Here is a 14,816-nt window from a genome sequence, read left to right as displayed (position 1 = left end):
TTTATTGGAGTCCCTTTTCGCTAACTTATCATTTCTTTCGAAACTAACATATCACGGCATCTAGGCTAGACTGACACTCATCTCGTGATACCTTTTATAAGGATGCGTATCTACTCCAGTTAGTGTGGAGCATATACGGTAGCACAGTAGGCAGCGGCTTTGCTCTGCCCCTGGCATTGCTGAAGTCCATGGGTGACCGTAACCACTCACCATCAAGTGGGCCGTATGCTCGTCTGCCTACAAGGGTAATAAAAAAAAATAGCAAGTAGCAATAAGCTCTGAGGGCGTTCTAGTTATCGCTGAAATGTTGATCGATCTCCGCTGTACAAGTATCAAGATCGTGCGTCCTGCATGGAAAATTGTATAATACATGACCAGAATGGCCAGTACATACAACTGGACAGAGTAATAGAAATATTTTTCATTTTTTAAATACCATGGCCTCTATGTAGAGAATAGACTCTAGAGTGATATTTCCGTGGCTTCGTTGTTTGTGACATTTATCATATATTTCAAATGTCAGTTTTCAGTATTGTCATTGTGTTTGCATGTCAGCTGAGTTATCGAGTTAAGAAATGGTGGTGTTTTGCAATACATACAAAGAAAATGAAATAAGTTGATTTAGATTATTGTTTTTCTCCAATAATTTGTTGATTAAAATTATGAACCATTTTTAATCACTACAAAATGTAAAATTGAATAGCAATGATAAATCAATCGAGTCATTACGGTAGACTACGTAAGTGAAGTACCTATCTTTTGTTATTCATTTGTGATCAAACGCAAAAAAAAAACACCTCGTGTTGTCACGGTGATCTATTGTAATTTTTTTATTTATTTAATTTTGATATTAACTTTAATATGTTACGGCTATTTTACTATGTTAAATTAAATGGAGGTAGATAATAAATTCTTAATGTGGATTTTCTATGAAAGATCGTACCTACATGTTCATTCGTGTTCTTATGGTTTATAATTCAGCAAAGCCAGTGTACCCTAGATGAAGAAGCAAATGCTCATATATTAAAAAAAAAAAAACATTTATATGGCTACAACATGATATTATAAGTTTAACTTTGAAAATTAAAATCAGCATGAAAGTTTTGAACGTTGATTCAATCATCAAAACTGTTACTATTAAATAAATAGCATTACTATTGTTCAAATAATATTTGTTGATCACACTTGTGAATACAATTTGTTTTAACACTAATACATAATACATAAAATAATATTTATATTTCAGAGTTGAAGGGTATAAAATATACAGGCTTATAAAATTTTGAAGTGGTTTTACTAAACAGTCAAAATGTTGTATGTTTTTCATGTTGATGCTGGTCAAATGACCACATATGACATGAGCTTAACCCTGCAAACGTAAGTATGCTAAAGTTATGAGATACAGATAAACATATTATTTAGTACTACCCTAACATATATTTCTAGAACAGTAGATTATTTACTTAAAAGTGTGTGGATTAAATAAGTCAATATTAAAAGAAGTGTGAATTGCCTACTTGCTTAAAGGACAACGCTTTTTAAGAGAGGCTTTAGTTTAAAAAATTTACTGTCAACTATGCACAATCTTTTTTTTTTTGAATATGCTAAATAACAATAATTTGAAGAAACTTTGTGCACAAAATAATCTGGGCTAACTTTTTAGTGTTGCCAATTTGAAAATAGCAATAGAAAGGAAAACAAAGGTACCTGCAAATGCTTTAGTGCTGCTTGTTAGTGGAGGTGAAGTATTAGAATCGGACCACATGGTTTCCTCATACAGTGCTGGTACAGACACAAATCCTATTTATATGTTCAACAAACCATCAGTTAAAGAAAGCCACTTGCAGCAATCAAGTGAGTAATTTCAAATAATATATAAGAAGAAAATGCTAATAAGTTGTGATATACTTTTGCTTTTTATAGTTCTAGATTATAGATTGATTAATAAAATTTTAAATAATTCTATTATTAATGTCTATTTAAATTAAAATATGTTTATTAAATGTGATGTCTATTGCGATATCCAATTCTCTTTTAATCCATCAACAGTGTGCGATTTAAGTCCCATAGTAGAGCTGAGCTCTGGTGAATTCACTAGTGATACTCGTAATACTTTGGACGGGAAATCAGTTGCTGAACTGAAGAATGAAGTGGAAGTTTGTTGTTCCATGGCACCGACAGTTCACACAGTGATAACATGTGCCTCACTGGCACAACAATTCAGTGATCTCGCATATAAAGTTTATAGGAGTTGTGATCAACTTGTACATGAGCAGCATTTACAACATCAGGTAGGTTTAAAATTGTTATGTGTCCAAACCAGTCTTTCTATTTTCTCTCAAGATTCAGTAGTTATTAGTTTATGCTGTTTTAACATAGTCATAAAGCCAACATTACTAGTATATAAATGTGGTGTGTATAAACTAGTAATAAATGAAAACCCTAAAACTCATTGTAGACAAGTGATATTCAGTATTTAAAAAATATATTCATCCAGAATCCTGTTGTAACATTCCTGTGATTTGTAACTTCACAATTTAGAATAGGGTTCTAAATCATGGGACGGGTTATCGTGATTAATAATATGATATATTTTATTTTTAATAAGGGATGGGCAGCTGTTGTTGCAAATTTAGAAGACATCTACAACGAATTTTGTGAACGGTCTAGGAGTTTCAAAGAATCTTTCAAAAAACACAGACTAAAAAAGGACGAGTACCATGAAAACCTTGAAACGTGAGTACAATTAACCACAGTAAAATCTGGCAATTACTATACAGAAATGTACTATAGTAAAAAGTTTGAGATACCTTATCCTTTTAAGGAAACATGCTGCAAACTTAACAGTTTTGTAGAAAAACAATGTCTGCTTCCAAAGCTATTGTCAATTAAAAGGCTTTAATTAGTATCAATTTGCATAACATCACTCCAACACCAATCCAACAATAAATAAAAAATATACAAAAAAAATTATGAATGAAACATAATGGATAATATCCATTTGCTTTGAACTAAAAGCAAGAGGATATTATCAAAGTAAAATGTAATTTATGTTAGTTAGGAATAAGGCAGTGATTAAATTTTACCATAACGCTGTTAAATTTCCTCAAAATTTAAATTAATATGAATAAAAACAGTGAAGAGTGGCCTGTATTAAATGTAATAAGAATATAAAAGTGCCAATAAAGAGCTTTGAATTGTTTTTTTTTGTTCCTTACATGGTTGGACAAGCTCATGGCCCACGTGGTGTTAAGCGGTAACTGGGGCCCATACATATCAATAACGTTAATGCCGCCACCCATCTTGGGATCTGAGTTCTAAGTCTCAGTTTTATAGTACAATGGCTACCCCACCTTTAATCCAAAACACATTAATACTTCACGGCAGAAATAGGCATGGTGGTGGTATCTACCTGTTCAGGTTAACAAGACGTCCTACCACCAGTAGTTACGTATAGCTGAAATAGCCTCTTAGGCTACTAGCGAATAGGTAAAAAAATACGAAAATTAAAGCTTTTGCGGGTATGATTTTTATTACACAATGTTATTCCTTCACCGTGGAAGTCATTCGTAATCAATTGCTAAGTACGTATTTCATTAGAAAAATTGGTACCTGCCTGCAGTATTAGAACACTGATGCATTGCTTTATACGATTGAACCGGGCGTCGTGTCCTTTAGGCCACGACGAATGACGATAGACGAACGTTCATAAAACTAGATAAAACTACATTTTGGTCAGGTGAATTAACGATCTCACGGGCCCATCTGGCGTTAAATGGTTACCGGAACCCGTTAACATCACAATATGCATACCGTTGTTAAATACATACCTAAAAAAATTCGGTTCAGTTTTAAGCAATCTATAGCAGAATGTGTAATTCCTAATTCCTTGTATCAAAATATCCAATTTTATAAAAAAAAGTTCGGCAATGTTAAGCCCCTTGGGAGATATATCTCATATTTGCATTGACTCAGTGAACAAATTAGAACTCAGGTGCAATCGGTCGCTATATCGGGCACACCGCCACCGGCTGGTTCACCTCTAATGTCCCTGTCAATCACGTACTACGAGTATAACAGAATACGGTTTATTTTAAGTTATACAATTTCAAATATGGATCAATTTGTATTAATAAAAGCTATGATAATATATATTTTTTTGTATTTACGATAATTTGTGACGATATTTTGGTATGTATTGTCAAAAATATTACAATTTATGTTTAGTTATATATTATACATCTAAAGGAGTAATATAGCGATGCTAATTGACCCTGATTTGAACTCATAATTCGTGGCCGTGTTGGACCTAATCTAACCTTGTCACGGTTGACAATCCAAGATCGCAATAGTTTGGTTCTTTGACACGTTTTATCGTTACAAAAACAACATATTTATTGTTGACTGATTGTTGTTGACAAATTGTCTGCAAATCCAATGTTCAGTAGGTCGTTTCTTTTAAAAAATAGGCTACCGAACTCGACTAATTCTACAACATGCGTACATTATCATATCCAACAAATATAATTTTGTATCATACATGACCCGCGTCTATGTTATTGAGAATTTTTGATACATTAATTTATTTGACTTTATTTTATTTATACCGTTGTTTCCACCTTGAATACGGCTTGGATTTCTGGTACATGTATAGACCGCTTTAAAAATAAATTATGTTATTTGAGAAACAAAACCCAAAATGAAAGGTAAAGATTTATAGCTTCCCAAAATATTTCATTTGTCATTAAACTTGTTCAAAATACAAACCACATACTCAATACTAATTGTAATTGCCTTCATCACTCTGCGGTTTGTACAGAACTAATCGGTTGCCAAGCCAGTCTAGCATTAACATAGAGCGTAGCGTAACAATTACGTATTAAATGACATAAGGACTTGTTGCTATGTGTACAACGTTTTAATTTGATATATTATTATGATTTTATACTGGCTTAGAATCCGCACGGGTTACTACTACCCTGCCTATTTCTAACGCGAAGCATGCGCATGATGCATTGCGGTTTGAAGGGTGTCGGTAGTTATACTATAAAATTGAGACATGAACCTAAATTTCAAGGTAGGTAGCGGAATTATTATAATGCCAGTACATATTGAAATATATGTAAATCAGTTTGGTTCCCATAGTGCAGGGAATTCTAGTTTGGTGCGAGATGGCCTTGTGTGACTTGTGCCCCCTATTTTTATTATTAGTCGTGTTGTGTTTCGATATCTTTGGGCTCAATTAACCACCTAATATCAATCAGGTGGGCCGTGAGCACGAGCACTTTTATTCGCCTTAATTGTCTTATTTAATATAAATTTCGATTACATACCTACCTGTTGCTTTATCAAAACTTATAGAATCACACTATAAAATTAGTTTCTTATCCTTGAACCAGCTCTGACCTACTTTTCGTTTGCCATCCGGACGTTACTCTGTCTGGTTCAGATAAAGTTGGATACCGCATTATCAACTCGCGATTTATTTACGTAGATAAGTTACAAAATAAACATTAACATTGTTGTATATTTTTAGCTCACTTGCAAAGAAACTGAATGTCTTTTTACATTAAGGCCAAAGTATGGATGTTGACTTATTTATTGCGTTTATCATAAAACACAGCGGCTCTAGTAAATAAGACGAGCTATTTTTATTGAGAGATCAATGAACTTATTGTTTACGACTAGAGGTTCTTTTCTCTTTTCAAGTTTACTGTTATTCGCAGGTTAAACGAAGTTTTAGATTATCTAGCTAAAATACCGATATTGCCAGCTTTGCAACTGAACGCGGAAGCACATCGGTTCTCTGCCTTCGATGTTTTTGAGGAGACGGATTTCGAAGGTCACTCGTACAGAAGCGGTCACGCATTGGATCATAGTTCAGAGAGTAAAGCCGTTCAGGATTTTGGTGTTGATGCTTTTAAATTGTCCGAGGAAGATGGTACGTATGAAGTTTGATTGAATATTTAAATTACGAAAGACATGTTCATGCCTGTTTAGGTAAGACAGTTAATCGGTGTAGTTATTTAATAGTGTCGTTGGTGGATCCTAAAGCAGGACTTCCCGAAGTTCAAAATGTGTGATTGTTGTCAAATAATTTTCCAGATATTAACCATATTTAATTATCATTGTTGAATGTTAGTTTGTCTTTTTATTTATTTAATTCAATTTATGAAACGTATACCTAATTAGCGAGTTAAAGTAAAAAATAAAATTTCAACAGTTATATTTGAAAGAAAAATACTATAAAAGAAAATAAAGTATTATTTTTTATTTAAATAAAATTGTAATCAAAATTCATAGTACGCTTCGAAAACAAAAACGAAGAAACGTTTGTAATTTAAATTTTATTTTATTGTATGCAAATTAGTTTAAATGCATAACTATTATAAAGCAATCATTACAGTAAGATAGCTGCCTAGTTATTTTGACTAATTCACGATCATTTCGTTGGTCAAACTAGTAATTTGTATTAAAACGCAACCGTTACCTATCTCAGGGCTTACAGTTATGTACCTTTCTTTGTTTTTTTCAATAAGTTATTAACAGTCAAAGGCAGGGCTCTCCTGTATACACGCTATATCAATACGACTTTAAAAAACCTTATAATAACGCTATATACTAGTGCCCGTATCTTTAGACGTTTCGTAAAATAGTCCTCCACTCTTAACTCATCCGATGATGCTCGAGCATTCCCTCCGAACTTACTCGAGTTTGGTATTTTTAGTCGACCATTACAATATTCCTCAACTGTCCTCGAGTGAGGTAATATTGATGAAAATTTGATCAAGCTAGCATCAAACCCATAGAGTTCTGTAGTCTATGGTCATTGTTTAATGTCAAAGTCAAGCTGCCGCTGTCTGTTTGACACTAGATGAACTTGTTGATGTTTTGGTTGCTGAGTTATTCGTAAATATGTGTGCGTGCGGTAAATCTGAAAGTGTATTATTTATTTTCTAACCTATTATTATTTTAGATTTCGGATCCGGCTTTGTATTTTTATTCGCCGCTTTTGTGTGATTTTGGTTGCATCGTGTTGTTGAAGTGCTTTTCCACAACCACCAGTTTATTATTATATAAATAAAACTTATAATCGCATTGACTTTATTTATCAGGTAGTAAGCAAAATATGTCTCTTATGTAGGTAAATAAAATAAAGAGTTTCAAATGTCTAACCTCGAACTATTTACTTTATTAATAAATATTATCAAACTTAAATTATCTAAATATGCGGGAATCATGCACAGATCCAGGTCATTGCACAACAATATCATATATTTCCATTTGCGGTCCACATACTATTTGGACATTGATAGAAAACCAGCCTTGAGGAACGTTCAAGGTACGTCGCGACGTACCTTGACTTGACAGTTCGCTTACTTCACTCCGGTTAGGAAAATTTTCCAAGGACGTTTGAGTGGAGTTTATTTTTACGACTAATCATACCAAAACGCGTGTTGGAGGTTGAGTCGAGTCGAGTTAAGCTCGTGTAAACGACTAAAGATACCGGTGTAGATCTCCGATCTGCGACCTCTGCCTTGAGAAATGCCTCAGAAATCAAGAGGCTACCAACGGAAGCATTCTTCGAACCAAATATCATTAGCTTGACCATCTATCTATCTATGTAACGGATTTTTTTTTATGGTAAAGTCAACCAACTTCAAGACGAGTGATTAACTAGATAATTTGCACGCGTATAAAAGATCGTTGAGAACACAATAAATTATCTCTTCAGCCTGTGTGCTTAGTGCGATTTTTTTAACGTTCTTGACAGCGTAAAACTTAACTCAAATTTCAAATTTTAATTAAAAAAGCAGTTTGCAAATTTTAGTTAACTTTTACGGTATCGAGAACGTTAAAAAACTCGCACTAAGCACATTGGTATCCTAGACCACAATAACTAGAAAAGCAAATGATACAAATTTGCCTGCCTATTTCTGCCGTGAAGCAGTAATGCGTTTCGGTTTGAAGGGCGGGGCAGCCGTTGTAACGATACTGAGACCTTAGAATTTATATCTCAAGGTGAGTGGCGCATTTACGTTGTAGATGTCTATGGGCTCCAGTAACCACTTAACACCAGGTGGGCTGTGAGCTCGTCCACTCATCTAAGCAATAAAAAAAAATCATTCAGTTTGCTACTAAAACGAGTTAATTTTTTTGTTTGTTTTCGAACTACACGTATCGCGAAACAGTGAACAATATTTAAAATGGCTGCAAGACGTTTGGTAATTTTTTTCCCATACGTACATGATAATTGATAGAAGATGGAGCAAAAAATGCCGTTTGCGTTACTGATATTAACCGAGCTTGGTTGTACGATGTTTTTTTTTGTTACCTATTCCGGTAAAGATTATTTTTGACATCAATAAAAGCTTTGTTAAAACATGCAGAATTTTATGTTAAGATGATATAAGATGTTAATAGCTAGTGTTAGGTATTTATCGCTATGTATTCATTGTCGTCTGATGCCAAGAATGTGGAGTAAAAAAGCATAAACGTTTTCATTTTAAAACGATTTTATAGCAACTTTTAGTCAAGTCACGTTCTGGAACTACATACATAGTTAGTACAGTAACATTTTATTTGCATTGAAATAAAAAAAAAAAAAAACGCATAAGCTCTTCAGCAAGTAAGATGCGGCGGGGTCCGTCGATCGCCTGCCTTTGTTTCATTGTGGGTTTCCAAAATGTATTCCTGCGAAATTTATCGAATTAATTAAATTATTCGGTTTGTTTTGTCGTTTCGTTTTACGAGTATTACTGCCGTCTCTACATATTCATGAGACGTGTTGCTGATTTAACTATTGTATTGCGAAGCGACTGGCCTAGCTTTGAAACCGTAACGCGATATTGTTTCCTAGCCGAACTAAACAGGATGGTGGTAATCATATTCGAAATTTGGCTGGTTTCATAGGTGTTTGATCTGTTTGATTCGGTTTCATTTTATTCTGTTATTGTCAACCGTCAACCCTTGTCACATGATTTGAAATGTATCCTTGGGCACGCGGTCTGCTCCCAACATCTAAAGTTCCTCAAGTACCCCGTGTGCCATGTTGCCCGAAAAAAAAAAACTTAAAAAAAATAATCTTGATGTTATCACACCATTTGTCAACGAGGACATTGGCGTCTTACGCATTAGACTATCAGTGCACAAAATACGTTATAATCTGCTTACAAACTCGAATTTTCTATCTACAGTGTTCTAATACTTTTTTTCTAGTATTCGATCAAGATGTCTCATCGGGCAGTAAAGGTGTGCAATCTCAAGTTGGTAAAAAAATTGAGAGTTCAGACGAAGGGATCATGTTCAGGACCAGGGCGTCTGAAAGCAGGGAGGAGCCAACGTTATTACATTGGATCCTTGCTCAAGGGAACAAAGCCTCTTTGAGGGATATTCTTGATTACTGCAAGAAGGGTCTTGCTTTGGTAAGTATTTTTTTTTATTTTTTTTATTGCCTTTGTAGGCAGACGAGCATACGGCCCACCTGATGGTGAGTGGCTACCGTCGCCCATGGACTTCAGCAATGCCAAGGGCAGAGTCAAGCCGCTGCCTACCGCTTAATACTTTTACCCTGCGGTATAGCCTGTAGACAGTACTTTGAGATATGAGGTCGTAAGAAGATCTGGTGGTAGGGCATTTTAGGCGTAATTTGAGCATACATGAATAGGTACCACTATCCCGCTCATTTCTAACGCGAAACGTCATACGCTTCGGTTTGAGATGTCTCAAGTCTGTTATTTTTCAAGGTAAGTTCCGATGTTAACGTTAAGGCTTTTGTCGCCTCGGTTCATTGGCATATGCTGATGGAGATTCGATTCGATTGCCGGTTGGTCATCTTTGTTACATATATATATTTAGTATTGTGAAGTACTTTTCTTTAACTCGTTTTTCCGTTAGAAATAATACAGGAGACAGTTTTTATTTTATTTTAATATTAAGCTAATTTCTTTGAGTTGTAATGGCTGTAATTGTGATTTGGACACGGTACCATCAACCGGTAAAATGTCTTGACATTTTTAATTTATCCGATAGCTGTTATTGAATGTATTTATCCATTTGTGAACATATATTATTATTATAAACAATACGTTCGCTTTCTCACCTTCCGATAAGCGGACATACGCTTTAAGTACACAACGAAAAAAATTATTGACATTTGTTATGAATACCGTGTGCTATCTACACGTTTAAGATGAATTATCGTCGTTATCACGCTTACAACTCGGGAAATGTACTAAGATTTATGATAAACGTTCACTATCATTTAATGTCGTAAAATTTTATCGATATGTGTTTCTAGGTTATGTTTTCATCGACTTAATCGGGTTTGTTTGTATTTTAGTTCTTTTTCTACTAATTTTACTGTTTTTTTTAATTTTTTTATTGCTTATTTAGGTCGACGAGCTCACAGCCCACCTGGTGTTAAGTGGTTACTGGAGCCCACGGACATCTACAATGTAAATGCGCCACCCACCTTGAGATATAAGTTCTAAAATATCAGTATAGTTAAAAACGGCTGCCCCACCCTTCCAACCGAAATGCATTACTGCTTCACGACAGAAATAGGCAGGGCGGTGGTACCTACCCGCGCGGACTCACAAGAGTGTCCTACCACCAGTAATGCTTATTTTTGCTAATGTAAGTGGCCTGCCGTAAATTGGCCACCGGAGCTCACAGATGTCACAATGCAGTAACCGATCTTGAGACGTGATATGGAATTCTCAATTGTATTACGTTTGTTAAATCGTTCAAATTGGAAAGTATGATTTCTTCGCAATAGTAATAAGCAAAATGACGATACCTATTCCCGAGTTCTCACAATAATCATCAGTGATTGTGTATTAATAAATTTTGTGGCAACTGATTACTGTGACATCTCAGTGCGACCTTGTAATCATTTATGATTCATTAACAGAGATAATCTTTGGTCCACATTTGTTGATAATCATAAAAAAAAAATATGTTAATTATTCTAATCGCTTGTTATTTTAACTTTGGAAATATGGGTAGTTAGTTGACTTCTCAACAATGACAAAATCGATGTTTTTTAAATGTTTTGAAATGAAATGTTTGTTTATGTTTGAAATTTACTGGTGGTAGGACCTCTTGGGAGTCCGCACGGGTAGGTACCACCACCCCGCCTATTTCCGCCGTGAAGCAGTAAAGCGTTTCGGTTCGAAGGGTGGGGTAGCCGTTGTAACTATACTGAGATCTTAGAACTTATATCTCGAGGTGGCTGGCGCATTTACGTTGTAGATGTCTATGGGCTCCAGTAACCACTTAACACCAGGTGGACTGTGAGCTCGTCCATCCGTCTAAGCAATAAAAAAATAAAAAAAGATATGTTTGTTTATGTCGTCGTGGCCTAAAGGATAAGACGTCCAGTGCATTCGTGTTGAGCGATGCACCGATGTTCGAATCCCAGGCGGGGGTACCAATTTTCGAATTATTTTCGTATATTCGTATTTTGCGAGGTTTAGTGGTTTAAATTAAATTCGTTTTTCAGATCGTTGCAGAACCTCTGAAGGAAAAGGAAGCCGAACTATGTCACATATTGGAATACGCTAATATGCGAGGTTTGAAACAGATCAAAGGCATCGAGGACCGACTGTACGGGCTCGATCAGTTGTTAAGTGAAGTCAAGAAATTGGAAAGAGACCAACACAATCAAGCTGCTTCGCTTATACAAGTAAGTAATATTGGATTCTTGTACGATTTTATGTTCGGTAGTTTTGACTAACGAACCTAGCGTCCTTTTTTATAGAGTTTAAAAATAATAGCATCAGTAAAAATGTAGCTTTACAACATTAGATTTTTTTCGAGTGTCTTTTTAATTCCTTGAGTGAATGTAAGTCAAACTAACTTACTTTAAATTAATAGCTTTGTCAAGTACAATGTATTTCGACAATATAGTCATTTAATTATTTAAACTAATTTAAAAAAGGTACAATTGCTGGAATTATAAATACAAGCATTTTAGGAGAAAATTGCTCTGAGTATACACTTTCTAGAAAAACAAAAATATTTAGTTCGAGTTTCCAAGAAAATCGTATCGTATTATATAAAAGCATCCTTTTTTAAAGCAGCTGTTTATTTCTCTCCCCCCTTTGCCTTTTCATGAGTTCTGCCTCATGCGAGGTTCGGACGTGGGTTGTTGAGCGACAGGAGATTTTAGTCGGTTCGACTACGACATACCCCGCCTGCCATCCCCAGTGGAGGGTGGAAGTCCGGCGATCCCCTTCCTCTTGAACAAAAAAAAGCCGTTTATTTCGATGTACATTACTCTACACGATACATTATCTTTCAGTATCGTGAACGATTGAACTCGGCTTGCGACCCGTCAGTGTTGCCGACGTTGGTGCAATCGCACTGGTGTCAGCTCAAGAAGTTGCTCAAGGGACACCAGACTTTAGTGGACATAAGACGCCGCATCTCTAAGTCGAAAGATGAACTGTCTCATATTTTGAGAGCAAGATTAGAGTGAGTCACATTTTATTTTTTAACGTATTTTTTTTATAATATTTGGGTCAAATAAAATGGTTCTTACAGAAGATGGTAGGTGCGGTCTAGGTTCGCTCGACATATAGTGCAAAAAAAAACAAAGCTGTGATTAGTAATTCCTCGTCATTTTATTATAAGCACTTAACCCACCTAGAGGTATCTAGTTGAAGAATCACCTGTTTGTATGATGGCTCTCTTCAAGTTGGAACGCATGATTGCTTCGTGGCAGAAATAGACTGGACGGTGATAACCGCTCGTGCAGTCCGCAAAAGCGAGCGTCCGCATTTCGCTCGGGACAAGACCCCGGAAGCTAGATTCTTACGTCTAATTCCCGTCTTTACTGGTGGTAGGACGCGCTGTAAACCTGCACGGGTTGGTACTGTCAACCCGCGTATTTCTGCTGCGAAGCACTCATGCGTTCGGGTTCGGAGGGTAGGATAGTCATTCGAAAGCAATTGAAATTTCAACATGACGATTCAAGATGGGCAAGGCGTTTTGGTGCCTATGATCTCTAATTATTAAAAATCAGTTGACTCTGTGAGAACAAAGACAAGGTAATCTGAAGGAAAAAAACGAATATTTGTGGCTGAAATGAAAGCTTCTCCAGTTATGTTGTGATTTGAAACTTGTTGAATCGGAAAAGCGACACTAAAAAGAGACAAAACAAAACATATGCATTTATCGGCGTTAACATGCGAGAGAGTGAGATAGAATGTCCTCTAGGAAGTTTTACTTTCACTTGACTTTGAAATGAGATGATATGAGATAGAATATAATCCACTAAAATGGTGGTCATTTACTGAGATTTTATCATTTGACTCATTGGAGAAACCCCAGAAGTTACGTCCAGCCGCTTTGTTTCATTTTCCCACATTTGTGCACTTTCACAGATACTAAACAGTTAATATACTACCGTTATTGCACATTTAAACCTAAAGAACACTAAATAGATAAAATAAAACAAATCACACAACTTCACTCCTCGCGTTCCCGCCAAATATCTTATAAATTTACGAAGAAAAGTGAGGTGGTGAGGTTTTATAGATATTTTGTGTGGATGCTGACAGTATACGTATTATAGGGCGGTGCTGATGATCGAGAACTCGATGTCGGTGCAGGACGCGCACGCGATGCTGTCGTACCAGTGCTTCAACCGTCTGGCGCGCTACTTCAGCATCGTGGCCCAGTTGCACCGCGCGCCCGCCGTGTTCGTGCGGGCCGTGCACGAGTGCGCCCGCAGGCGGACCTTCTCTACGCACCATCTTAAAGTGATATATTATTTTGTATACTTCAATATATTTTTTTAGCGCTAAGCTGAGTGGACGTGAGTTGAGTGACACTCTGCCTTCGCCGCGCACTCGAGTACTTCAGTCATATCGGAAAACACCGGATAGCTTAGACTATTCGTGACAGGGAATATCGAGGGAAAGAGACCGCGCGAGCGCAGTCCGACAAGGTGGTTCGACCAAATCCGCACCACACTCGAGATCCCATTCCACGACGCCCTTCATGCGGCTAATGATCGGAGGCGCTGGCGGGACATTCATTACAAGGAGCAAAATCTTGTCGACATATAATTTTTGAACTTGAAGAACTAAATTAAACAAACACAATCTTTTGTCGACAGTGGGCCACAGAATTAGCGGAAAAATTGCTTAAAATCCACGACGAGGAAGTGCGTCGCCGTCAGGAGTTCAACGAACTCTTCGAGGGTCATTTCTTGAGGAGCCTCTTCCCCGGACTCACGGACCTACCGCCCGCCTTCTCCACGCAGGCCCCGCCGGTCTTCGATGATCGGTTACCGAAGATCACGGATACTGACGTCGAATTTATTTTGAATTCGTTCCCGGATTTGGCGAAGGATGTCCCGCAATATGACATGGAAGCCACCGTTAAATTCTTTCAACAAAGGTGAGTTGATTTTTTATTAGTAATTATACGTGAAATATGTTTTTGTTGATATTTTAGTACATTTATTTCATCCATATTTTAATGTTTTAATCTATCAATAGAAAATGGGGTTTTATTTAAAACAAACATTCTTCTTGTTTTTCTCCACCTTATCCCACTAGGTGGGGTCGACACAGCGATTTTTTCTATTCCATTCTCTTCTATTAGCTGTCATCTCAGCACTCACTCCTCTTTCTCTCATATCGTCATTCACACACTCCATCCATGTATTCTTCGGTCAACCTCTTCCCCCTCTACCTTGCACTACCATTTGCGTACATCTTCTAGTCACATGCATCTTCTCTCTACGCATCACATGTCCATACCACGCTAACCGTCCGCTTTTTAATTTGTTAATTATCGGG

The 14,816-nt window shown here is 36.4% G+C and overlaps 1 protein-coding gene across 2 annotated transcripts in view; it reads left to right on the top strand.

The window, feature by feature from the left end:
- Window positions 1-528: 528 nt before the first annotated feature.
- The window catches only part of Atg17 (autophagy-related 17), a 25,675-nt gene continuing 11,387 nt past the window's right edge, over window positions 529-14,816 (top strand). For both annotated transcript variants that reach the window (XM_028183965.2, XM_028183964.2), the window contains exons 1-11: window positions 529-739; window positions 1,247-1,377; window positions 1,664-1,854; window positions 2,050-2,291; window positions 2,609-2,736; window positions 5,727-5,941; window positions 9,220-9,425; window positions 11,507-11,689; window positions 12,308-12,480; window positions 13,583-13,769; window positions 14,129-14,412. In XM_028183965.2, coding sequence (XP_028039766.2) covers window positions 1,310-1,377; window positions 1,664-1,854; window positions 2,050-2,291; window positions 2,609-2,736; window positions 5,727-5,941; window positions 9,220-9,425; window positions 11,507-11,689; window positions 12,308-12,480; window positions 13,583-13,769; window positions 14,129-14,412 — 1,877 coding nt within the window. In that variant the 5' untranslated portion in view covers window positions 529-739; window positions 1,247-1,309. The remainder of the gene's footprint in view (window positions 740-1,246; window positions 1,378-1,663; window positions 1,855-2,049; window positions 2,292-2,608; window positions 2,737-5,726; window positions 5,942-9,219; window positions 9,426-11,506; window positions 11,690-12,307; window positions 12,481-13,582; window positions 13,770-14,128; window positions 14,413-14,816) is intronic.

Source organism: Bombyx mandarina, chromosome 04 (genome assembly GCF_030267445.1).
Source record: "Bombyx mandarina strain Sakado chromosome 04, ASM3026744v2".
Classification (NCBI taxonomy): Eukaryota; Metazoa; Arthropoda; class Insecta; order Lepidoptera; family Bombycidae; genus Bombyx; species Bombyx mandarina.
This window is presented reverse-complemented; position numbering and strand designations above follow the sequence as displayed.